This window comes from Octopus sinensis, linkage group LG5 (assembly GCF_006345805.1).
Source record: "Octopus sinensis linkage group LG5, ASM634580v1, whole genome shotgun sequence".
Lineage (NCBI taxonomy): Eukaryota > Metazoa > Mollusca > Cephalopoda > Octopoda > Octopodidae > Octopus > Octopus sinensis.
In genome coordinates, this window is record NC_043001.1 from 51,045,519 (window position 1) to 51,070,632 (window position 25,114).

General features: G+C 33.8%; 1 protein-coding gene across 5 annotated transcripts in view; it reads left to right on the forward strand.

Moving 5' to 3' along the window:
- Positions 1–25,114, forward strand: part of LOC115212292 — a 284,252-nt gene that overhangs the window by 167,062 nt on the left and 92,076 nt on the right. For 4 of the 5 annotated variants that reach the window (XR_003881705.2, XM_029781135.2, XM_029781136.2 and 1 more), the window contains 8 exons: positions 494–649; positions 6,166–6,324; positions 8,246–8,329; positions 9,762–9,878; positions 15,669–15,804; positions 18,226–18,356; positions 19,871–20,083; positions 21,759–21,992. Coding sequence is in view for 4 of the 5 variants with exons in the window: in XM_029781135.2 (XP_029636995.1) it covers positions 494–649; positions 6,166–6,324; positions 8,246–8,329; positions 9,762–9,878; positions 15,669–15,804; positions 18,226–18,356; positions 19,871–20,083; positions 21,759–21,992 (1,230 nt within the window). In the remaining variant the exon portion in view is untranslated. The remainder of the gene's footprint in view (positions 1–493; positions 650–6,165; positions 6,325–8,245; positions 8,330–9,761; positions 9,879–15,668; positions 15,805–18,225; positions 18,357–19,870; positions 20,084–21,758; positions 21,993–25,114) is intronic. The other variant, XM_036503427.1, reaches the window with a different exon arrangement.

Genomic DNA, 25,114 nt, shown 5'->3' on the forward strand with positions numbered 1-25,114 from the left:
TCAGGTTCAGTGCCACTAAGTAGCACCTTGGACAAATGTCTTTCACAGTAGCTTTGGGCCAAGCAAAACCTTGTGAATGGTTCTGGTAGTTGGAAACTGAAAGAAGTCTATTTTGTGTGTGTGTGTGTGTGTGTGTGTGTGTGTGAGAGAGAGAGAGAGAAAGAGAGAGAGACTGTCTGTGTCTCCTTGTCATGACGTTGGATGATTGCAGTAAATGAATGGCATTAATTTCCATTCCATTTCCATTAATTAAATTCCAATCCTGAAAGTGCATGTCTAACCATAGGGGAAAACCAAATGTGACAGATTTCTTATTCCTTTATTGCCCACAAGGAGCTAAACATAGAAGGAACAAACAAAGATTTTCTTCCAGTACAAAACAATAAAACTTTAAAATTCAATGTTTTAAACTTGGCATTAATAACAAGATATTTCTGTTACATTAATCATATTTTAATAATTTGTTTTCTTTTTTTATCCAATGTTTCCACAGATGGTTGTCCAGAAGGGACTATCTCAGCAACTGGCCATATTCCATGCAAACTATGTCCTATAAATACTTACCAGTTTAACAAAACGTTTTGTGAAACATGTCAAGCAGCGCTATTTACTCAGTATAAAGGCGCCACCAGTGATAGACAATGTGTCGGTGAGCATCTTTATTTATAGTTTGACATTTGTCAGTCTAATGTTCCTTATAGTAAAGTAACATTTTAGGTCTCTCCTAAATCTTTCAATCTAAATCTTATCTGTATTTTCACATAATACATTTGTTTTATTTATTTTATATTTTATCTCACCTTATACACTGTTTTCTTCACATTTATTCTGTTTACACTACCCTCTCATCCATATCACATTCTATTCCATACTTGCACAGTTCCACCCATCCCTGGTTAGTCATCTGCATCCAATACCACTAACACCCCTCTCTATGCCCATCTCCCCACACATATCTTCCTGTACAAGCACACAATATCCCACCTCTTCCTCCCTTCCTAACTCCTCACAGAACTGCATCCCAGCCTTATCCCAAACCCAAACCTTTTCTTTTCTCTTTTTTTCCTCCACTCTCTTTTTCTTCTTTGCTCCTGTCTACCATATTTCCTTCATTTTGTTTTTCTGATGAAGGACTAATGTCTGAAATGTCAAAGACCCTTTCCCTTTCCTTTCAAGCATTAGACTAACAATGCCTTTGTGAAAACTTGTCCCTGTAATGTTTTTTTCTTGCTTCTGCTCATTCATCATATATTTTTAACTCTTAGGTGGTCTTGTTCTTTCAATTTTTTCATTATTATGTATATATGATTCTATCATTTTTTTTTCTAATTATTTGAATTCTCACTAAAAGAAAAGGACCTGATTTCTAAAAGAGAAATGAAGCTCTAATGATAAAATCTGAATACAGCAATGATGTGTTGTATGCTGAATAATAGAAAATGTTTTGCATATTTTACCAATCCATTTACAGACTGTACTTGTAAAGTGCATGTTAGCTGATCATTTTCTTCCCCTCAAAATCAAATCTTTTTCAGAATGTCATTAAGATAATTACTAACATAATCAAGTGCACCAATAATTATTGGCATAAATGTATGAATACATATACAAATGTAAGTTTACATGTAGACATACATATTTGTATATATGCATACATATGCAAGTATGCATATATACATATATGTATGTCTATATGTATATGTGTATGTATATATGTATGTATGCAAGTATACATACATGCATGTGTGTTTTTCAATTGCATGAGGGGCATGAGATAAACTACCTGCATCAACTTGCTATAAAAGCAGGTAATAATTTTACCTTGTATTTATTCCTGGTGCAAGTTTTGAAGAGTGCAGTTCAATTTTAACAGTTATTTTTTCAAAGCTGTAATGGAAGTGACAAAGGAGCATATTCAGTATGTTTTACTTTATGAGTTCAATAAAGGCAGCAATGCAATGGAAAGTGCAAGGAGTATTAATGCAGTATATGGGGATCAGAGAATAAGAATAAGCCAGTGTCAGCAGTAGTTCTAGAAATTCCAAGTCAGAAACTACAGCCTAGAAGATGAGCCTCATTCTGGAAGATCTGTAGAGCTTGATGAGGACGTCCTGCAAACCCTGGTAGAACAAAATCCCATTGTAACTGTTGAGGAACTAACAGAGAAGCTTGGATTTGGTCATACAAACATTCATTGACACCTGCATGCCATTGGAAAAGTCAGAAAATTGGGTCAATGGGTTCTTCAAATTTTTTGAGTCTAATCACATGCAGAGAGTGAATATGTGCTCTTCTTTGCTATCGCATCTCACAAACAAATTTTTTTGACCAAATAGTGACTGGTGATAAGAAATGGGTTCTCTATGAAAATGTCAAGCACCAAAGCCAGTGGGTAGGGAGAGGAGAAACATTGGCACCCCAGGCTAAATAAGGTCTTCACCCATGTAAGGTGTTGTTATCTGTTTGGTTGTATATAAAAGATTTAGTCCACTTTGAACTTTTAAGCCCAAACCAGCACTAGAAGAAAAACGACCAACTTTGGTTTCAAGACAAAAAGTGTTCTTCCATCAAAATAATACTTAGCCACATACAGTGAGGATGGCATTCCAAAGGCTGGAGCAGTTTGAATGGGAAACGATGCCCCACCTACTATATTCACCGGACATTATCCTATCTGATTATCATTTATTCCACAGTCTTCAAAATCATTTGGATGGAAAAAATATGAATTTTGTACATGAGATCAGAACAGTACTGAAGGAGTATTTTCATCACAGACAAGTGACTTTTGCAAGAGGGGCCTTGCAAGTGTCTACAAGATAGATGGAAGAGCATTGTAGAAAAATGAAAGAGAGTATATTTTAGATTAAAAAAGAACTTTGTTTATCTTAATTTTGAAAAATAAGAGAAGTATAAAAAAAGTGCATTATTTATGGGATGACCCTATATATATATATATATATATATATATATATATATATATGTATGTATGTATATGTATATGTATATGTATATCTTGGAAGTATGAGGAAAGGAAAAATTGTAGGTGTAGACGATCTTTAATTCATAATCCAGGTTGGTACAGAACCAATATACATTCTACAAATTGTTTCAGAGTCTAATTATTTTTGTTGGTCATAATTATTCATACCACTATGTAATTCCTGATGAAGAATCTAATTTTTATTTCAAGAAGAGATTTTCGTTTTTTGTCTTTGGAATCGATTTAACTCCAAAACAATTTGTAGAATGTGTATTGGTTCTGTACCAATCTGGATTATGAATTAAAGATCGTTTACACCTACAATTGTTTCCTTTCCTTATACTTCATTTATTGTTTTTGCAAATACTGAATATATATTTATTATATATATTCTTTACTTGGACTGTACCAGCAGACTTCGCTGTTTGACATCCCTTTGAAAGATTTCAGTCCTCACCTCTTTCATATATATATATATATATATATATATATATATATATGGATTCAAGTAATCTGATAGTACTCATAAAAAAAGGTCCTTAATGCATTATTTCAAAAGAGTTTTGTATTTTTCATTGATGCAGACATGTAAGTAATCTATTTATTATTAAATATAACATAAATTATTTACACGTTTTTAAGTTATGAAACAATTTGTTGTAATATTTGAATTGTCTTATTGTTGAATACAATATCATCAAACTATTTCTCTGTCATTTATAACTTTATATATATATATATATACATGCACACACACAAACACATATGTAGGTATGTTTGAATGCATGTATGTATGTTTACATAATTCTTTTATTTTAAAAACATTCTTGTCATAGGGCTGTGACCCTGCTGGGGTATCACATTCAAAGGTTTTAGTCATACCTACCCAGTACTTGCATTATTTACATTATTTACATTATTTACATTCAATGGATATTTGTCCTCATCTTGTTTGGTGTTAACACAACGTTTCAGCTGATATACCCTCCAGCCTTCTTCAGGTGTCTTGGGGAAATTTTGAACCTGGGTTCTCATTCCTAAGGTATTATTTTTAATGTTATTATTATTATTATTATTATTATTATTATTATTATTATTACTATTATTGTTGTTGTTATTTTTCAGGTCACTGCTAGGAATCGAACTTGGAATCTTGGGGTTAGTAGTCCATGCTCTTACCCACTACGCCATATACCCATGGGCAATTATGGAGAGAATTTTAGGGCTCCATAATTGCCCACGGGCATATGGAGTAGTGGTTAAGAGCGCGGGCTACTAACCCCAAGACTCCGAGTTCGATTCCAAGCAGTGACCTGAACAACAATCATAATAATAATAATAATAATAATAAGAAGAAGAAGAAGAAGAAGAAGAAGAAGAAGAAGAAGAAGTAGAAGAAGAAGAGCATCGAAAAAAATACCTTAGGAATGAGAACCCAGGTTCGAAATTTACCCAAGACACTTGAAGAAGGCTGGAGGGTATATCAGCCAAAATGTGTTAACAACAAAGATGAGGACAAATATCCGTTGAATGTAAATAATGTAAATAATGTGAATAATGCACATAATTCCTCATCTCTTAAATATAGAACTTTACCCAGTACTTATTTCAGTAAGGTTCTTATTTTAATTTACGGAGATGTACTTGCATAGCAAGTGACTCAATCTGAGATCATGTGCTGAAACAAAAACAATTGCAGCATGGAAGATATTTGTAAGCCATTCAAGATCACATAAAGACTGTTCGTTTCACTTCAACATTTAATTTTCATTTGTGCCAAAATATTTTCGTTGCTTTGAAACCTTGACCTGTTCACTGACAAAACTTGATGTAGCACAGGTTGCGGTTCCAAAGCAACCAAAGTATCTTGACACAAATGAAAATTAAATGTAGTGAAACTAACAGTTTTTGTGTGTTCTTGACTGGCTTACAAATATCTTCAACACTACAATTGTCTTATTTTAATGATCTGTATTTACTGGGTGGCTAAGTCTACATTTTTTACATTTACACAACCTTGTTTTTTTTTTGTTTTTAATTGGTAATATTGTTTCACACACCATACACATACAACACACACACATTCACACAGCAAACACATGCACATCACATGCACACATACATATAAACACACACACATGCATACACATATTTACACACATACACACACACACTCTCTCTCATACAGGTACATATTCTCTTGCTCTCTCTCTCTCTCACACATACACACACACACAGTGCAAACAAGCTTACATACATACATGATCACACACATGCTATGTAAAACAATGTGCTTCTGCATATTAGTTTCTGTTTACCAAATTCCACTTTGGCTATAGTATTAGACATGCCCAAGGTGCCACACTGTGGGTTCAAACCCAGAATAATGTAATTTCAAAGCAAGCATTTTAACTCCACAACCATGTGTGCAACTGTGGTGTTACATGGCACATATATTCTAGTTTTTATTATGTACATCACTCCTCAGTACGACTTTAAACTGAATCCAATAGTGGGGCCTTGGTTTGTGAATTTTGGGGGTTTTGAGAGTATGGAACCACCTCTTAGACACTATTGTTCCCAGGTATACTCTGACCTGTAGTTGTAGCACTCAGCTACTAATTAGTAAGTCAATGGGCAGATGGAGTTCATTAACCTGGGAGAGAAGCAATCCATGTAGGAGGAGGAAAACCTTGATTCCAAACCTCTGCTGCTTTGCAACCATACTCAGCTGTGGGAAAAGCTTTGGGAGTAAACCCTGAAGGGAAAATGAAAAGCCAGAGCCCTTGAGGTAGTTCAACGATGTCTACAACCTCATTCTGGCTACCCCTTTGATGACGTTGGTGTCAAATTGCAATGACTGGGCTGTTTCTTTGAATCCATCTGTAACATGGAGATTGAGGGACATACTGTCCTCTGTATCATACTGTCCTCTGTATCATACTGTTCAGGCTTGGATCCTATCAAACACTCTACACATAGGTCCCAGTGGGGTAGACAACTTTTATTTTCATTGATGGACATTGTGGCAGATAGAGGCCAAAATATTATGTATAAAATAGGGTTGCTATAGGATGTATAAAATAAGGTTGCTATAAAATGCATAAAATAACGTTGCTTATAGGTTATAACTGGATATGTCTATTGTTGATTATTTATCATCTAAATATATTTTATTTCAGACCAATGTTATCCTGGTTACTTTTCTGCAACTGGTTATGCACCCTGTCAGACATGTCCTGAGAATACCTATAGTATGTTCCACAAAAGTACCATGTGTACTCCTTGTAACTATAATGAAACAAGTCAACCTGGTTCAAAATCACGGTCAGGTTGTTCAGGTGAGTCCGATTTCAGTTTTTGCCATTATTGTTGTTACTATGTGGCCTCTTAAACACGCTTGTGCTATGTAGGTAATCAGTTGACTGGCCTGTTGTAACCGACAGATCTGTAGTTCCAGATATACCAGGTGGACCTCTATAACCATTATGTTTGGGTTCACAAATTATCCGCCACAAAGTCCAGTCTTTGTTGCAGTGTATCTTACGTTAACCTGGCAGAGAAGCAATCCTAAGAGCTATGCCAGCAGAGCCCAAGCCCCTTGTAGGTTTCCTATGCTGGACAACTCAAAGGATAGGATAGAGGCCAAGCTAATATAAACCACCTCTTCCCAGAGAAAAAAATGGGTGTGCTTAGGGCTAACATCCCTACCTAGGAGAAAGCAAGTTACAGAAGCATCGATGGCAATTGAGAACCAGCAAGACCTGAAAGAGAAAGGCCTTTTCTTGGGGTAACATATGATAGCATGCAGCAAAATCTGAAAGGAAAATGCAGTAACCTAACTAGAGAGAAGCAGAAATGACATTTCAGAGTTGAGAATAGTAAAGAATAGTTGTCAATAGCCCATGCTCCATAGGAAGCAAAGGGTTTAACAATCTCAACCAAATAAAATAAATAAATAAATAAGCTTGTGTTAACTGTCCTCATTTCAGCTGTTCATGTAATGGTACACTAATCCATAAACACTCATAAAGTCTGAATTTAGCTTGAAACTGAGTGAGGTGAAAATAATGATAAATACCTCTAGCACTCTCTAGGACACCAATTTGTCATAGCAAACACATCCAGAAAGTTTGATATCTATTCATACCCACAGCTTGGAAAACTATAAAACTATAACAAATACTGGTATGCAGAAAATTTGAACTTACTGCTAAACACTATACTGCCTTCCATATTTAATTAATTTTGTTTACCATAGATTTGCTTTCCTAATTTTGTTTACCATAGATATGCTTTCCTAATTTTGTGATCCAAAATGTTTGAGAACCCTTATAATACTATGTATATCACACAATGTTGTACAGCTGCTAGAGGTGTAGATAATCTACTATAATCCCCTTCTGAGTGGATTTAGTAGATGGAAACTGAAAGAAGACTGTCACACACACACATTTATATATATGTGTGTGTGTGTGTAAAAGTGTATATATTTATATATATATATATATTCTTATCTTTTATTCTTTTATTTGTTTCAGTCATTTGACTGTGGCTATGCTGGAGCACTGTCTTTAGTCAAACAAATCGACCCCAGGATGTATTCTTTGTTAGCCTAGTACTTATTCTATCTGCTAAGTTACAGGGACATAAACACATCAACATCGTTTGTCAAGCGATGGTGGGGGGACAAACACACACACACACACACATACATACATACATACATACATACATACATATATACATACATACATACATACATACATACATACATACATACATACATACATACATATATATATATATATATATATATACGACAGGCTTCTTTCAGTTTCTTTCTACCAAATCCTCTCACAAGGCTTTGGTTGACCTGAGGCTATAGTAGAAAACACTTGCCCAAGATAACACACAGTAGGACTGAACCCAGAATCACGTAGTTGGTAAGCAAGTTACTTACCACACAGCCACTCCTATCTATGTCTTTGTGTTTGTTTTTATCCCCCCACCATCTCTTGACAGCTGATGTTGGTGTGTTTAATTCCCCCATAACTTAGTAGTTCAACAAATGCGACTGATAGAATAAGGACCAGGCTTAACAAAATTAAGTGCTGGGGTCAATTCATGTGACAAAAAATTCTTCCAGATGGTGTCCCAGCATGGCTGCTGTCTAATGACTGAAACAAGTAAAAGATAAAGATCACAAAAAAAGGTTCATTTGATATTTGGGAAATGCTGAACTTTGTTTTTCTATTTCAGAGACTGATATTTGTGATAGAAATCCTTGTAAATATGGTAATTGTTTAGTTGTCAGACATCATTATGAGTGTGACTGCTTTCCAGGTATTTATATCGCTTTCTTTTATATACACATACATAAGCAAGCATGTGCACACACACATATAGGCATATACAGATCACACTGGTGCCCCTGATACTTCATCAGGAGTTGCAGGGACACTAGTTGTAACATGTGGTGTATCTTGGGTACTTTTTAAACCTTTTGGAGCCCTTTCCTCATCAGATCTGAACTAGATGATTTATTCCAGTGAGAGAGAAAGATATATATATATATATATATATATAATAATAATAATATATATATATATAATATATATAATAATAATAATATATATATATATATATATATATATAATAATAATAATAATAATAATAATAATAATGATAATAATCCTTTCTACTAATGGAACAAGGGGCCTGAAATTTTGGGGAAAGAGGATAGTATTGACTCTAATACTCAACTGGCACTTATTTTATTAACCCCAAAAGGATGAAAGGCATAGTCAACCTCAGCAGAATTTGAACTCAGAACATAATGACACAAAATACTGCTAAGCATACTGCTTGATATGTTAATGATTCTGCCAGCACACTGCCTTAATAATAATAATAATAATAATAATAATGATAATAATAATAATAATAATAATAATAATAATAATAATGATATAATAATAATAATAATAATAATAATAATAATAATGATAATAATAATAATAATATAATAATAATAATAATAATAATGATCTTTTCTACTCTAGGCACAAAGACCTAAATTTTGGGAGGAGGGGACCAGTCGATTAGATCGGCCCCAGTACACAACTGGTACTTAATTTATCGATCCCGAAGGGATGAAAGGCAAAGTCAACCTCGGCAGAATTTGAACTCAGAACATAAAGACAGACGAAATACCTATTTCTTTACAACCCACAAGGGGCTAAACACAGAGGGGACAAACAAGGACAGACACACGGATTAAGTCGTTTATATCGACCCCAGTGCGTAACTGGTACTTATTTAATCAACCCTGAAAGGATGAAAGGCAAAGTCGACCTCAGCGGAATTTGAACTCAGACTGTAGCAGCAGACGAAATACCGCAAAGCATTTCACCTGGCATGCTAACGTTTTTGCCTACTTGCCGTCCTAACGCATTAAATATCTTGGATGATATAATTCTAAATACACTCTGCCTGAAGAAAATACAAGATGATCTCAGTTGCAATGTTTGTTAAATCAGGAATGGCTTGCAGCTAAACTAAAAAGAAAAATAAATACTTAGTACTTAAAAAACTTTCAATTGTCTTGCAATGAAAGTGTAAAATAAATATTCTATGAGCAAGTATACAAGATGTCCTGGAAAGTCATCTCTTCCAAATGTGTTCCTCTTCTCTAGAATAGCTTCCAATAGCTGAAGAAGTGTCTATATTTAATTGGAATGTCAAAATTACTAATTAATCTAATTTTTTTTCCCAGGTTATAAAGGAGAAAATTGTTCTGTTAGTATTGATCCCTGTATATCAGATCCCTGCTACCATAATGGTACATGCCAATTTACTAAGGATGGCAATTACACATGTTTCTGTGACCCAAGTAAGTATCATTATTGTTAACTTAGAAAAAAATACCATTGTAGATTTCTCTGATGTATCTGTCTCCATCTGTCTGTCAGCCTGTCTAACTATTCATATCTATACCAAAGTAACTTGTTTCCCAACCACATGGTTCCTGGTTCAGTCTCACTGCATGGCATCTTGGGCAAGTGTCCTCTATTATAGCCTCGGGCCAACCAAAGCCTTGTGAGTGGATTTGGTAGACAGAAATTGAAATAAGTATATATATATATATATATATAAAACAGAGTTTAAGTGTGTGTGTGTGTGTGTGTGTGCATAAGTTATCTATGGATTTGAAAACTGAGTTGCTGATTTTAATGTATGAGGTATCAAAAGATTCAGTAATCTTTCCGTTACCAAACAGAGTAAGTTTTTTTGCACTAAAGGCAGCAACTCTGCCTGAATAAGCAATGTCATAGATCATAATGAGAAGATGCTTAAAATACATGAAGATATACCATCAACTTTATTAGTATTATTTAGTAGATAATCTTATAATGTGAAGTATATTTGTCTGTATTTTGTTTAGCCCAGAGTTGACTCTGATGTAGCAGACCCATTGCATAGAGTGTGTTTCAAGAGAGATTTGGCTGCTATTTGTAGTAGCTCAAGTTATCACAGACATACCTTTTTGTGTGTGTGTGTGTGTGTTGTGTGTGTGCATAAGTTATCTATGGATTTGAAAACTGAGTTGCTGATTTTAATGTATGAGGTATCAAAAGATTCAGTAATCTTTCCGTTACCAAACAGAGTAAGTTTTTTTGCACTAAAGGCAGCAACTCTGCCTGAATAAGCAATGTCATAGATCATAATGAGAAGATGCTTAAAATACATGAAGATATACCATCAACTTTATTAGTATTATTTAGTAGATAATCTTATAATGTGAAGTATATTTGTCTGTATTTTGTTTAGCCCAGAGTTGACTCTGATGTAGCAGACCCATTGCATAGAGTGTGTTTCAAGAGAGATTTGGCTGCTATTTGTAGTAGCTCAAGTTATCACAGACATACCTTTTTGTGTGTGTGTGTGTGTGTGTTTTGTTGTGGTGGAAAAAATACTTATTCTCAGAATATTTTGCACCATAATCTTTTAAGAAATCTGGACATTTTTCTTCTTGCTTATCATTCAACTTCAAATTACAATTGTTAATTGTTGGAAGTCAAGTAGACTGAGATGTATATATACAGTTAGCATATAGAGAGGAAGTTCAATACAAAGTTTTGAACTCATCATCTTGTGGTTAGTAATCCATTACCATAATTTTGAAGCCATTAAGTCTTTAAATATTATTTTACTGGGTTTAGTCTTTCGACTGTCGCCATGATGGGGTATCACCTTCAAAACTTTAGTTGTTCATCCTGTACTTCGGTACGTGTTTCAATCTGGCATTTATTTTATAGATCTCTGTTTGATGAACTGTCAACTTTGAGACATAGTGGGATACAATACTTGATTTAACAACAAATGTAAACATGCACAGACAGACAGACAGACACACATTCTCAGTTTTATATATATAGATATAAATTAGAGAAAAACCACTATTATGCAATTCAAACAATGATAGACATAAACCAAATCATAAATTCAAAATAAGATATATTTTAAAACATATAACTATGTGATCTAGTTATAAGTTTTAAAATATATCTTATTTTTTATTTATGATTTGGTTTATGTCTATCATTGTTTGAATTGCATAATAGTGGTTTTTCTCTAATTTATATATATATATATATATATATATATATATATATATATATATATATATATATATATATATATATATATACATATATATACATGTATGTATGTATATATTTATGTGTGTGTGTGTGTGTCTGTGTTTGTGCTTGACAACCAATGCTGGTGTGTTTATGACTCTGTAACGTAGAAGTTTGGCAAAAAAGACTGATAGAATAAGTACCAGGCTTACAAAGAATAAGTCCTTGGGTCGATTTGCTCGACTAAAGGCAGTGCTCCAGCATAGCCGCAGTCAAATGACTGAAACAAGTAATATAAATAAAAGAATAAAAGAACATTGGACAAAGTGCTCAGCAGCATTTCTCACAGTCCTTTATGTTCTGAGTTCAAATTTTGCTCAGGTCAACTTTGCCTTTCATCCTTTTGGGATGATAAAACAACTACCATTTGAAATTGGGGTTGATGTAATTGACTTACCCCTCTCTTAAAATTGCTGCCCTTATGCCTATATTTGAAATCATTCTCTTTTACTCGTTTCAGTCATTTGACTGTGGCACCGTCTTTAGTTGAGCAAATCGACCCCAAGACTTATTCTTTGTAAGCCTAGTACTTATTCTATCAGACTTTTTTGCCGAACTGCTAAGTTACGGGGACGTAAACACACCAGCATCGGTTGTCAAGTGATGTTGAGGGGACAAATACAGACACACAAACATATACACACACATACATATATATATATATACATATATACGACGGGCTTCTTTCAGTTTCCGTCTACGAAATCCACTCACAAGATTTGGTCAGCCCGAGGTTATAGTAGAAGACATTTGCCCTAGGTGCCACGCAGTGGGACTGAACCCGGAACCATGTGGTTGGTAAGCAAGCTACTTACCACACAGCCACTCCTATGCCTAGAAAGAACAAAAACAAACAAACATGCAAAGGGGACAACAGTGAACATTTCTAGATTCTCACTAATCAAAGGAAGTTAAGTCTTTGTCCTTGTTTACTAGCACTGTAGTAACTAGCTTAGTACAGAGAAATGTTTCAAAAACGTTTAATTGTACTGAGAAATAAAGAAACCCTATATAATTTATTTGCTAGTATACCTGTCATGAAAATGATGGAATTTTGAAATAAAAAGCTGAAACTGGTGTTTGAAAAATGCACCAATATAATAGTGTTTTTGTTTCGATTAATTTTGAAAATAGTGAAGTATTTTGTAAAATAATTTTGTCATCAAGCTGTGAAGGCAAGTGGCTTAGTGGTTAAACTGTCAGGCTCACAATCAAGAGGTAGTGAGTTCAATTCCCAGACCAGGCTGTGTGTTGTGTTCTTAAGCAAGACACTTTATTTCATGTTGCTCCAGTTCACTCAGCTGTAGAAATGGGTTGCGATGTCACTGGTGCCTTTGCCTTTCTCTTGGATAACATTGGTGTCATGGAGAGAGGTGGTTGGTATGCATGGGTGACTGCTGGTCTTCCAAAAACAATCTTGCCTGGACTTGTACATTGGAGGGGAAATTGCTAGGTGCAATCCCATGCTCATTCATGACTGAAGGATATCTTTACCCATTATGAAGCTGGTATTTAGAACAAATTAATATGAAATTTTGAATTAAAACCTTCTCTCAAAATTTCATGTCAGCTTATATTCCAAACACCAAATGAATAATGAGAAAATTTTTTTTATTAAATTCTGCATGGTTTCCAAAATCAATTGAAACAAAAGTACTGTATTTTAACAGAAATAGGGTAACAAAAATATTGTTTATTGAACATACTTTGAAAGATCAATTCCAAATAAATAAATAAATTGGAAGGAAAGTTTTATGCAAATCATTTTAACCATTTATTGAGCTTAAAATGGTAAAAACTTCATTTAATTGTTAAGGTATCTATTATAATTCTTTTATTAAATCATTGGTGAGCCTATGGATTGGATATGATTCAATTGCTTTGAAAAAGCGACAGCAATTCACAGATATTAAAAGTTGTTCATATTCATGACTTATGCCTTTTTTTCTATATTGAGCATCGCTAGAGCTCACCTATTGACTGTATATATATCCTTGACTGAGGATAGAAAACTCCGAATGATCCGTCCTTGTTTTCTTATTTTTATTTCACCTAACTGTCTGGATGTTTTGCGTTCTTGACCCATTTTTGTATATATATATTATATATATATATATATCTTTTATCTTTTACTTGTTTCAGTCATTAGTTACTCTATCCAGATTACAAGTTCAGGTTTATACCTGTAATTATTGGGGCCCTGGGATAAGTAATACACTGCCTAAATACCAATCTTGAGAAATTAGGCTTCTCAAAACCAGACAGGAGAATGCTAATTTGAAGACTATAGATCTAATCTATCATTGGAACTGTAAAAATTTGTAAAACTTTTCAGAAGTTTATCATTTAAATATATATAAGCATGCCTAGACACGCAAATATATGCATGAGAATACATACATAACACATACAAATCTGCACATACACACATACATACATACAAACGAAATACCCTGTTGTTGATGTTGAAATTCCAGGAAGGAGCCTTGGATCTAGGTTAGAAACCGTTTGTTCTCTATTGGCAAGAAATCTTGAAATAAACTGAATAATGACACACATACATACATGTACACAACAAAGTTTATCATAAGAGATTTTCTGTCTTTATGATCTCTAGCACGAGAACACTAGATGGAAGAATCTAAAGAATATTTAAATAAGTTGGTGAGCTGGCAGAAATGTTAGTACACCAGGTGAAATGCTTAGTGGTATTTCATCTGTCTTTATGTTCTGAGTTCAAATTACACTAAGGTCAACTTTACCTTTCATCCTTTTGGGGTCAATGAATTAAGTAGCAGTTGCATAATGGGGTCGATCTAATCAACTGGCTCCCTTCCCAAAAAATTTTGGGCCTTGTGCCTAGAGTGAAAAAAGAGTTTCAATTGAATTCAAATCTTGCCAAGGTAGTCTTTGCCTTTTCTTTTTTAAGAGTCAATAGATATAAGTATGAGTCAAGTATTGAGATCAATCAAGTCAACTCTGTTCTCTCCCAAATTTATTGTATTGTGCTTAAGTTATTAGAAATTACTCTTTTTATGTGCTTTTTACCCTAACTATATCTACTTGTTCTGATTCTGTTCTAGAACAAACAAAATCTCACTTACATTGGTTTTTAAGCATGAGATTAAAGCCAAAGATTTTAGGGAGAGAAAATAGTTGATTATATCAATCCCAGGATCTAATTCAATATTTTAGAGACCTAAGACAAGTGAAAAACTAAGTGAACCCTGGTGGGATTTGAAATAAGAATGTAGAAGGTTGCATGTTCGAATCACGTCAGGGACACCATTTTATAGTGGCTGTCGTTGGCTGTTCAAGTGCATGTTACCAAATGAAAAAACAGTTAGTATCAATCACCATAAGACATTTTTGTGTATAAATATATTGTTTATTCTGTGTTCACTTTTTGTAGTGGAAGCATATAGTATGATACAAAAACGTGTGTGTTTACATACAAAGAAAATTTTGATTCTTGCTTTTGCACTGAAGGAAGTAACATGTAATATTTGTATTACAGTTTGTATGCATGTGTGTAACAAGAACAGTCATTTTGAGAATGTGTGTGTGATAAAATACCCTCATTTATGAACCATATATCTTGTGTAGAGGTGACTAGACATGAGAGTCACACATGGGAGATTGTGCATGGAGCTGCAGAGAAGACATGTGTCTTTTACCAAAGCCTGGCAGGAACTAAGGCTGTTTCTACAGTGTAGCTCAGAATGAGGCTATTGTATCAAAGCGAGGCTAGTGTATCAAAGTGAGGCTAGATGCCTCATTGATATATTTGTCTGCTGTGCAGGTCAACTCATGTACAATAGTAACTAAATACTTCAAGAATTTTTGTCCAAGTTTCTAACAATTTTGCCAATCTACTGTCCTTAAAAAAAAACCCAGAAATATTTACTCAAAAAGTATTACCACTAAATTTTGTGAAAACAGCATTTTAAATTCATACTGTGACCAATTATCAATTTCAGATTTTGTTGGTCGTAACTGTGAAACGAATATTAATCACTGTAAGGTGGATAGTTGCAAAAATAATGGAACCTGCCAGAATCTATACAGTACCTTCAGATGCCTGTGTCCTTCTTGGAATCAGTATACTGGAGATTTGTAAGTGGTTTTATTTTATTATATAATTACTTAATCTTGAGGAAGAAAGCTGTGTTCACGACTTTTTATAGGGCTTTTGAGACTGGTAGGAAGGAGAGATAATGGTATCCCTAAACTACATATATATACATATACTGGAGTAAACACATAAATGTGAAACAAGGTGGAAAAAAGAGTACTCAAATACCAGGGGTAGAGTAATATGCTTTATTTAAAAACAGCAGAAATTCAGCAAAACCTGTTACTCGGAGTTTCACGTTCCTGTTCGTCGGACAGTTTTTTTTTTTTTAACAAAACTGTCTGACGAACGGGAACGTGAAACTCCGAGTAACAGGTTTTGTTGAATTTCTGCTGATTTTAAATAAAGTATATATACATACATACATATATATATATATATATATACACACACACACACACCTATATACATGTAGACATACAATCATACACTCACACACAACCAAACATTCTCACTTACACACATAGTAGCATACATAGAGATACATATAGACACATATACACATAAAGAGGTGTCTAGGCCTTCTGACTGTTGAGTTTTTCTGTTATTTATGAATGGTGCTATCTATCACTGTTTTATAGTGTGAATAAATATTCTACTGATATTTTCACTTTAATATAATGCTTCTCAAAATGAGCAATACTGCTCCCTTGGAAGAGGATAGTTTTTTTAAGGATGCAAGAGACAAAGGCATCAACTTATAAGTGTAATATTATGATTAATTGCTTGTTAGCCATAATTGCAATAATAACAATAATAATAGCATCAACAACAGACTTTGAAATGTGAATAAGAAAAATAATGAAAACAGTATACCACCTACACTTATAGCATTCACTTATCTCAGAGTAATGCTGCCATAAGTAGTCACCCATATCACTCTAGAACCAGGAACTAAATAATTGCTCTGGCCTGATACTACATGTATGTACATTATAGACAGGGGCTATGGTTGAATTGTAGCAAGCAGGTTTTGAAATTGAAAAAATATTAGTAAAAGAAATAAGATGATAGTTAAAAAAACCGTTTTAGACCTTTAGCATTCAGTTCATACTCTAAGGTGGTGAGCTGGCAGAATTGTTAGTACGCCAGGCAAAATGCTTAGCAGTATTTTGTCTGTCTTTACTTTCTGAGTTCAAGTCCCACCAAGGTCAACTTTGCCTTTCATCCTTTCGGGTCAATAAATTAAATACCAGTTGTGTACTGTGGTCGATCTAATCGACTGGCCCCTACCCCAAAATTTCGGGCCTTATACCTAGAGTAGAAAAGATTCAGTTTATACTCTGTCAAATGTAATGCTTGTTTATGAACATTATTTTGAATTAATCGTGCCTTATCTTATAGCTTTGTGATTTCAATGATATAATTGTTTATTTTTAGAGTTACATTGTATGGTAGGTGTGAGAAGCTTGATTTAGCTGTTTTGAACATAAAACAACTTAAAGGATTAGAGTAATCCTCAGGTAGGGTCAGCATGACATAGTGTGTGATAAGGCTAGAACACAGAATTACAGACACAATCTCTCTGATGCACTTTCATGCAGTTTCTCTTGGTTGTAGGAATATTTAGTAATCACAAAACACCTAGAAATTGAACCCAGATCAGTGGATTTGATACAAAAGATCAAATTACTTGAATGTGATTCACTCAAATGTTACCGATGCCATCAAAATTTTAACCATTCAAAAATTCTGGTGGAACAGGATTAAATCTTTGGTGTGCTTTTTCTGACCAAGAGCACTGGCTATATATTTCCTGCATTTTAACCACTAATGAGTGGAAACTAGAGCAGACAGCTGATAGCAGCAGAGAACTGTCTGTGGCACCAAAATGGTTAACAACAATGATTAACAACAATGGTTAACACCATGGTGATGGTGGCAGCAACACACCTTAATCAGCTAACTCCATGAAACACACAACTACTTTTATATCTGATCCAACAACATCTCATATGAACTTCAAACTTTTTTACTTGTGTAACCATCTTTTCTTTGCTGTTTGTAGTAACAATAATATTAATTTGTTAATGATAAATAAATATTTTTGCATTTAAAACCTCATTAGAATTTGTATTCATTTGATCTGTATCAACTCAATACTGAATTGTAACACTATTCACACACCATCAGAAACATATCATCACTAAATTTCTCTTTAATTCTAACCTGTAAGAATTGGGTTGATATGAAGTTATGGAAGAAGATACTTAACTAGGACCTCATGATTGTGAAATGAAATTCTTGAATATTTGACCATATTTGTATCTCTGTAGATACCTACATACCTACCTACATATATAGACGCACTCACAAGTATACATACACAAACACACAAAATCCTTGTTCAAGATTGACAATAATTTAAATGCTTTACAACTATAAAATCTGTCTAATTTCAGTTGTAATGAAACCACAAGTCCCTGTAGTTCGTCACCATGTCACAGCAATGCTACATGTATTCTTCATGGCAAAAATTTCTATTGTGAATGTCCTTCAGGGTATACTGGAGAACTCTGCAATATTGATATTGGTATGGTTCATTGATTTAAATTTTTTTCAAACTACATTAATTAATTACTTTATAATTTTCTTGTGTGTTTAAAAGGAAAATAAAAATGTGAATATAATTTATTTAGCTGGAAGAGATATGGTAATGAAATGGCCGGTGGCATATAAATGCACCCACTACACTCTCGGAGTGGTTGGCATTAGGAAGGGCATCCATCTGTAGAAACTCTGCCAGATCAAGATTGGAACCTGGTGCAGCCATCTAGTTCGCCAGCCCTCAGTTAAATCGTCCAACCCATGCTAGCATGGAAAGTGGACGTTAAATGATAATGATGATGATCATCATCATCATATATTGGATTTATACTAAATTAGCGATGAGATTAATGTAAGGATTAGGTGTGGGTATTAAAATGAGTGACAAATTAAGCCCACTAAGGTGCTGTGCTATGGAATTGAACCTCAATCTCATGATTGCAAAATGAAGTTTTTAATGAGATGGTTACACCAGCACTTGTACATCTTGTTCTGGAGACAATTATAAATAATAATAACTCAATACTTGTTGTCTTTGAGAAATTAAAAATGTGGAGCATTATATTTCCATGCCATTTGAGAAATGAACTTGTTTGGTACATGTAGTTCAAATTTGTAGAAAACAAAAGACAAAGACAGGTGAGGCAACAACAAATAGGTGTATTAGTTTGATGCCTAGGAAGAATGGTATAGTCTTTGATGTTTTGAGTCTATGCTCTTTGACAGAAAGTGATTTGTTGAAATAAAATGAAGAACAAAAAAAATGGAGAAAAAAAAAATGTGTATGGATTATCACTTTAAAATGATGAAATGTTTAACCCTTAGGAGACGATGGCCAATCTCTCAGCTGAAGATTTGAATGGTGAAGAAGATTGTATTAGTTCACTCAATTTCCTACAAAAATATATATAGTTTTATGTATGTAAAGTAATTACTTATTTTTTTAAATGATATTTTTAAAAAAATTAAGTGCATGCCCTCTGTAGGGCTTGTGTAAAGGGTTCCATCTTCTTGGCACTGGAACTCCAAATGAGGCTCCATCTTCAAAGAGTTAATAATATATGGGCAGGGAATTTGGTTACAACTTAAAACTATGTGGTCAATACAGGCAATGAATATTTAACAATTCAGTGGAATTGCTTTGTAAAATGACTGAGAAATAGCACTTCTGATATGCTACATACAGAGGAACAGCTGGATGCCCTTCCTAACACCAACATAGTCCAGCCACCGGATGCCGAAACCTGGGACATATATTTATATTACAAGCAGACTGCAGGTTAACTGAGAAAATAGCTATGTTGTTCCATTTCTTGAGGATAAAGAATATATTGTAAATGAAAGGTGTTGATCAGGTCAACTAATCAATTCTAATCTCATACAATTCATTAAAAAAAATCTGTTAGCAGTGAAGATTATAATCTTTCATTTCATAATAAAGCAAAAGTGAAATTGTGTAGATAATATTTATTCAAGTTTGATGTTAATGTTGTCTTTTAGATGAATGTCAATCCAGCCCATGTTTGAATAATGGTACCTGTACAAATTTACTCGACATGTTTAGCTGCAGTTGTCAATCAGGATTCTCAGGAAGATTCTGTGAATTGTATAGTGACCCATGTAGTCTTGTTAACTGTACAAGCAACTCAAAATGTATTCCAGACTCTTCCACAAACAATGCTATGTGTGTATGTTACCCAAATTTCTACAAAGGTTGGTTAAAATTTTGACTTTTAACTGTTTAACCCTTTAGCATTCAGATTATTCTGTCAAATGTAATGCTTATTTATTTGCATTGCTTTGAATTTATCATCTATTATCTTGTAGCTTTGAGATTTTGATGAAGTAACTGTTTAGTTTTAGACTGACATTGTAGGGTAGGTGTGAGAAGCCAGACCTGGCTTGTTTGAAAATAAAATGGGTAGAATATTTTGGCTAGATATGGCCAGTTTAAACACTAAACAGTTAATATTTTAAGTATATCTTACATATTTTTTTTAAACCTTTCTATATTTTATTAAACAATTTCAAAACCTGTATATTTTCAGTTATTGTAAAAATCTAATTTTTTCCACAATTATTTTAAAAACCTCTCTACATTTTCCTAATTATAGTAAAAGTCTATATATTTTCTCTCCATTATTAAAAAATAAAACTGTATATTTCTCCAATAATTTTAAAAACTTGTATTCTCCCAACCATTTTTAAAAAATCAATTTGGTTTCCCAACCATTTTAAATATCCATATACATTTTCAAATATTTAAAATAACTACTTTTTCTCAGTAATTAAAAAAAATTCTAGTACATTTTTTCCAATATTCAAAAAAAAAAAAACTGTATTTGTTCTAATAATTTTCAAAACTTCTGATTATTCTAAAATTTTTATACTTTCCAAATCATTTAAATAAATCTGTAATTTTATAATCACTTTAAGTATCTATTTATTTCTCAATGCTTTTAAATATCTGTCTAAGCTCCAATCATTTTCAAATTTGTATATTTTTTCCTTTAATTTAAACACTTGGTGATATTTTTTATTAGAGCCTTCAACTGTGGTAGCTGTTGGGCTGAGATGAGTTTGTGCTACTTGTGAAAAGACCTGATCTGGATTTTGGTTAGGGTTATGGTGTAGAGCAGGGGTTCTCAACCAGGGTCCATATAAGATTTTGGTGAGTTTATGGATGCAATATAGTAAATTGGGTGTCCATGGTAACTTTACAGGAGCCATGAAAAAAATTGTACTTCAGACCATTGAATTGATTATATGTTTACAAAACACAAAATATTGAAAAAATTTTAACACAAGTCCTAATAATATTTAATTATTAAAATATGAAAGGATTTTTTAAACAGCAAATGGTTATAGGGATCCACACAAGTAACATAAGAATCAAAGGGGTCCGTAGACAAAAAGTGGCTGAGAACCCCTAGTGTAGACGTAATGGTTAAGGTTTAAGATTAGAGTTAAAGGTAAGGTATAGAGTTAGGGTTATGGTTAGGGTTTAGGGTTAGCATTTAGTGTAAGGTTAGGGTTTAGGGTTAAGGTCATGGTTAGAGTTTAGGATAAAGTTTAGTGTTTAGTATAAGGTTAGAGTTTAGAGAAAGGTTAGGGTTAGATTTAAGGTAAGGTTTGGGTTCAAGTTAAGGGTTAGGGTTAGATTGCACACTAAAGCATAAATGACCCAGTAGATTGCACCCTAAAGTGGCACAGATGAGTTTCTGTCTCTTCTCTCCCAGTTTCCAAATTTCTTAGAGTGACATCACTCTTGTAGATGGATAACTTCCTTCACCTATACATCTCACTGTCTATCAATAATAATAAAAAAAAGTTATTATAATAATAAATCTGCCAAAGTAATTCCTTTCAAAAAAATTATTTTTAACAGATAATAATGGACTATGTGTTCCTATAAATTCTTGCAAAACTATAACTTGCCAAAATGGTGGCACATGCATTGAAAATAAAGGTACTATTTCATGTCAGTGCAATCCGGGATATGAAGGGTCCCTTTGCCAATATAATTCTAAAGCGTGTGGCAATCTCACTTGTCAAAATGGAACTGTATGCCAAGAAGACAAAGGTATATACCAATGTGTCTCTAATTCCAATCAAACTAAAGGTAAATGCTATTTCAGTAATTCATTTAACATGTGTTTATATGAGTGTGTGTATGTTAGTGAGTATGTATATGTATGTATGTATGTATGTATGTATGTGTGGTGGTTAATTGGCAGACTCATTAGAGCATTGGGTAACACATGTTGCATTGTTTATTTTAGGTCTCTGTGCCATATGTTCAAATGCAGCAGAGGTCAAATTTGCTTTCCATATTTTTATGGTCAATAAAAACATACCAGCTGAATTCTTTTTCTCTCTCTCACTATTCTCTCCTCTATCACCCTCTGGTCCTCCTTCATTTCTCTGTCTGTCTGTCTGTCTGTCTGTCTCTCTCTCTCTCTCTCATGCTGACACATACTGGATGTTTTTCTGGGTCAAAGGTGGGAGGGCTGACTGGGTGTCCATGTCTGCTTGCCATTAAATGTGCACCTAAAAATAATTAGCTAAAACATTTAAATGCTGCCAACTGAGACATTGTCTATTCTGATTGGCCACGACACTTATATGATGTGTATGTGTGCATGTGTGTGTGTGAGCATGTACATTTATGTTTGTGTGTGCATATATGTTTGTGTGTGTCTATGTGTGTTTATGTGTGTGATGGTTTTGTATTTAAAATTTCTTTCCAATAGAAAAGCAAAACTGATCTTAACCTAAAACCAAAGCTTCTTTATTGGAAACTCAAGATATTTTGGTAGTTGTGTATATGTATGTATATATATATATAATATATATATATATATATATATATATATATATTAGATATCATTGCAATACAATAGCATCACTTTCCAGCCAAATAAAGCACAATAAAAGTAGAAACATAAATAAGAAATAGTGGTACGACAAGGCACCAATGTTTGCTGGAAATAGCAGTCAATAATGTTACAATGCTAAGTAAAGCTTCACTGAAATATATGGGGAAGACTGGTTTATGGGATTGCCTTATGTTTTCTGTCCATAATGTGTTTAGCTTTATGGCATATTGTCAGATCCCAAAACCTGTTGGCCCCTTAGTGTACGCTTCTTTAGGATTTATGTATTTTTACAGACAATATATATATATACATATATATATATATATATATTATATATATATATATATATATATATATATATGTATATGTATATATTTGTATATGTGTGTGTATATATTTGTGTGTCTGTGTTTGTTCCCCCACTATCACTTGACAACTGAGGTTGGTGTGTTTATGTTCTCCTAACTTAGCAGTTCAGCATAAGAGATTGATAGAATAAGTACTAGGCTTACAAAGAATAAATCCTAGCATTGATTTTTTCGACTAAAAGCAGTGCTCCAGCATGGCTGCAGTCAAATAAATGAAACAAATAAAAATATATATATATATATATATGTGGGGGTACCCAAAAGAAGCTGGAATTTTACAAGTTTACACTTTTTATCACCTTCAAAGTATTCTCTATTTGAAGCAATGCATCAGTCCAGGTGTGTTTTCTACTATTTGAAGCAGTACTGGAACTCTATTCTTGTGAAGTGATGCCTTTTAAAGCTCCCGTTGTTTTTTCCTTTACCTCTTCCATGTCTGCAAATTCCATAGCACCAGCTTCTATTTCCAGTGATGATCTTTGAAAAAAGGTCCAGATCTACTTCTAGTTGTTCTTTCAGTTCACAACATACATTCAGTTGTGACAGTTTTTGATCTCCTGTGAGCAGGTACAAATTTTGCTGCAACTCTTTCCATTCACAATTCCTCACTCAAAATTCGTTGGCAGGTACTCCAGGACACACCAGTCATATCAACAAGTTTATCGGTTGTTTGGTGACAGTCCTCCAGGATCAGTTCGTGAATCTTCATGTTTCCATTTGTTCAGGAGGTTGATGGTCATCCTGAATGAAATTGGGCTTCAAGAGACAAGTGAAGCATGGAAACCACTTGCAAACTTGTGTTTTTCTCATGGCAGCATCCTTGTAAGCTGTTTGAAGCATGACAACTGTTTCAGTCGCTGTTTTCTCTGGCAGAAAACAGAATTTCATGGAAGTACACAGTTCCCTCATTTCAGCCATTGCAAAAATCAACAAACAGGGAAGAAGCACTGTAAATCAAAGACACTTCACATGGCAGTAGGACTTTATTTCACAATGTCAGTTAGCAGATTGTTGCCTGAGGGTCCCATCAAGTGGTATCTAGCAGTAGAATCCTGAACTACAATTGGTTTGTTCCATAGAGAATGTTTCTGGTTACTTTTGGATACCTCCTCATATATATATATATAAGTGTATATATATATATATAAGTGTATGTGTGCATGTACAACAAGCTTTGCCCAGTTTCCATCTGCCAAATTCACTTACAAACCTTTGGTTTGCTTTAAGTTATAGCAGAAGACACTTGCCCAAGGTACATGTGATTTAATATTTTCACTAATCAGTTAGCAATATATATTTTATTTGGGTTTTTACTTCTGAGTATTCAATATTTTTGTATGTTTTGTGTGTTTGTATGAATATTGTTCTATTGCACATAACAGATTTTTATTCAGTCAAGAAATTATTAGCAACACCAATGAATGTTCATTCACTGTTTCTCCTAATATCAGTAGCAACTGATTTTGTCTTGACATGCAGTTGGTTGTGTGTACATATTAATGATAATGCCCATCAAGGCAGAGATGTGCATTTAGCATTTTGACCAGCCACTACTGGGCTGACGTGCATCTGCCTCTGATATATATTCTGTGTTTTTAAACACAGCACATCCATAAGAGATATTATCTCCAGTTAATCTCTCTCATCACTTCTTCATTTGCTTATTCCTGGAAGGTTGTAGGAGAAGAGTCCTCAAGTACACTGCCTTCCATCAGATCTTGTCAGTACCAACAGTGTTCAATTGATCTGACTGGATCCCCAAACAAGGTCAACCAAGCTCATGGATGTTATCCAACCATCTTGTTCATAGTCTTCTAGATTTCTGGTCAGTTGGTTTTGCCCATAAAACCTGTCCAGTAATTCTTTTCTGGGACATTCCTAATATGAATGCTACAATAAATTTGCTTCTCGCTATATTTGCATTGAGTGTGACACTTAGATGGCTGTTTTACCTGTTCTGTTAAAATTGAAGCACCGATATATATATTAGATACCCT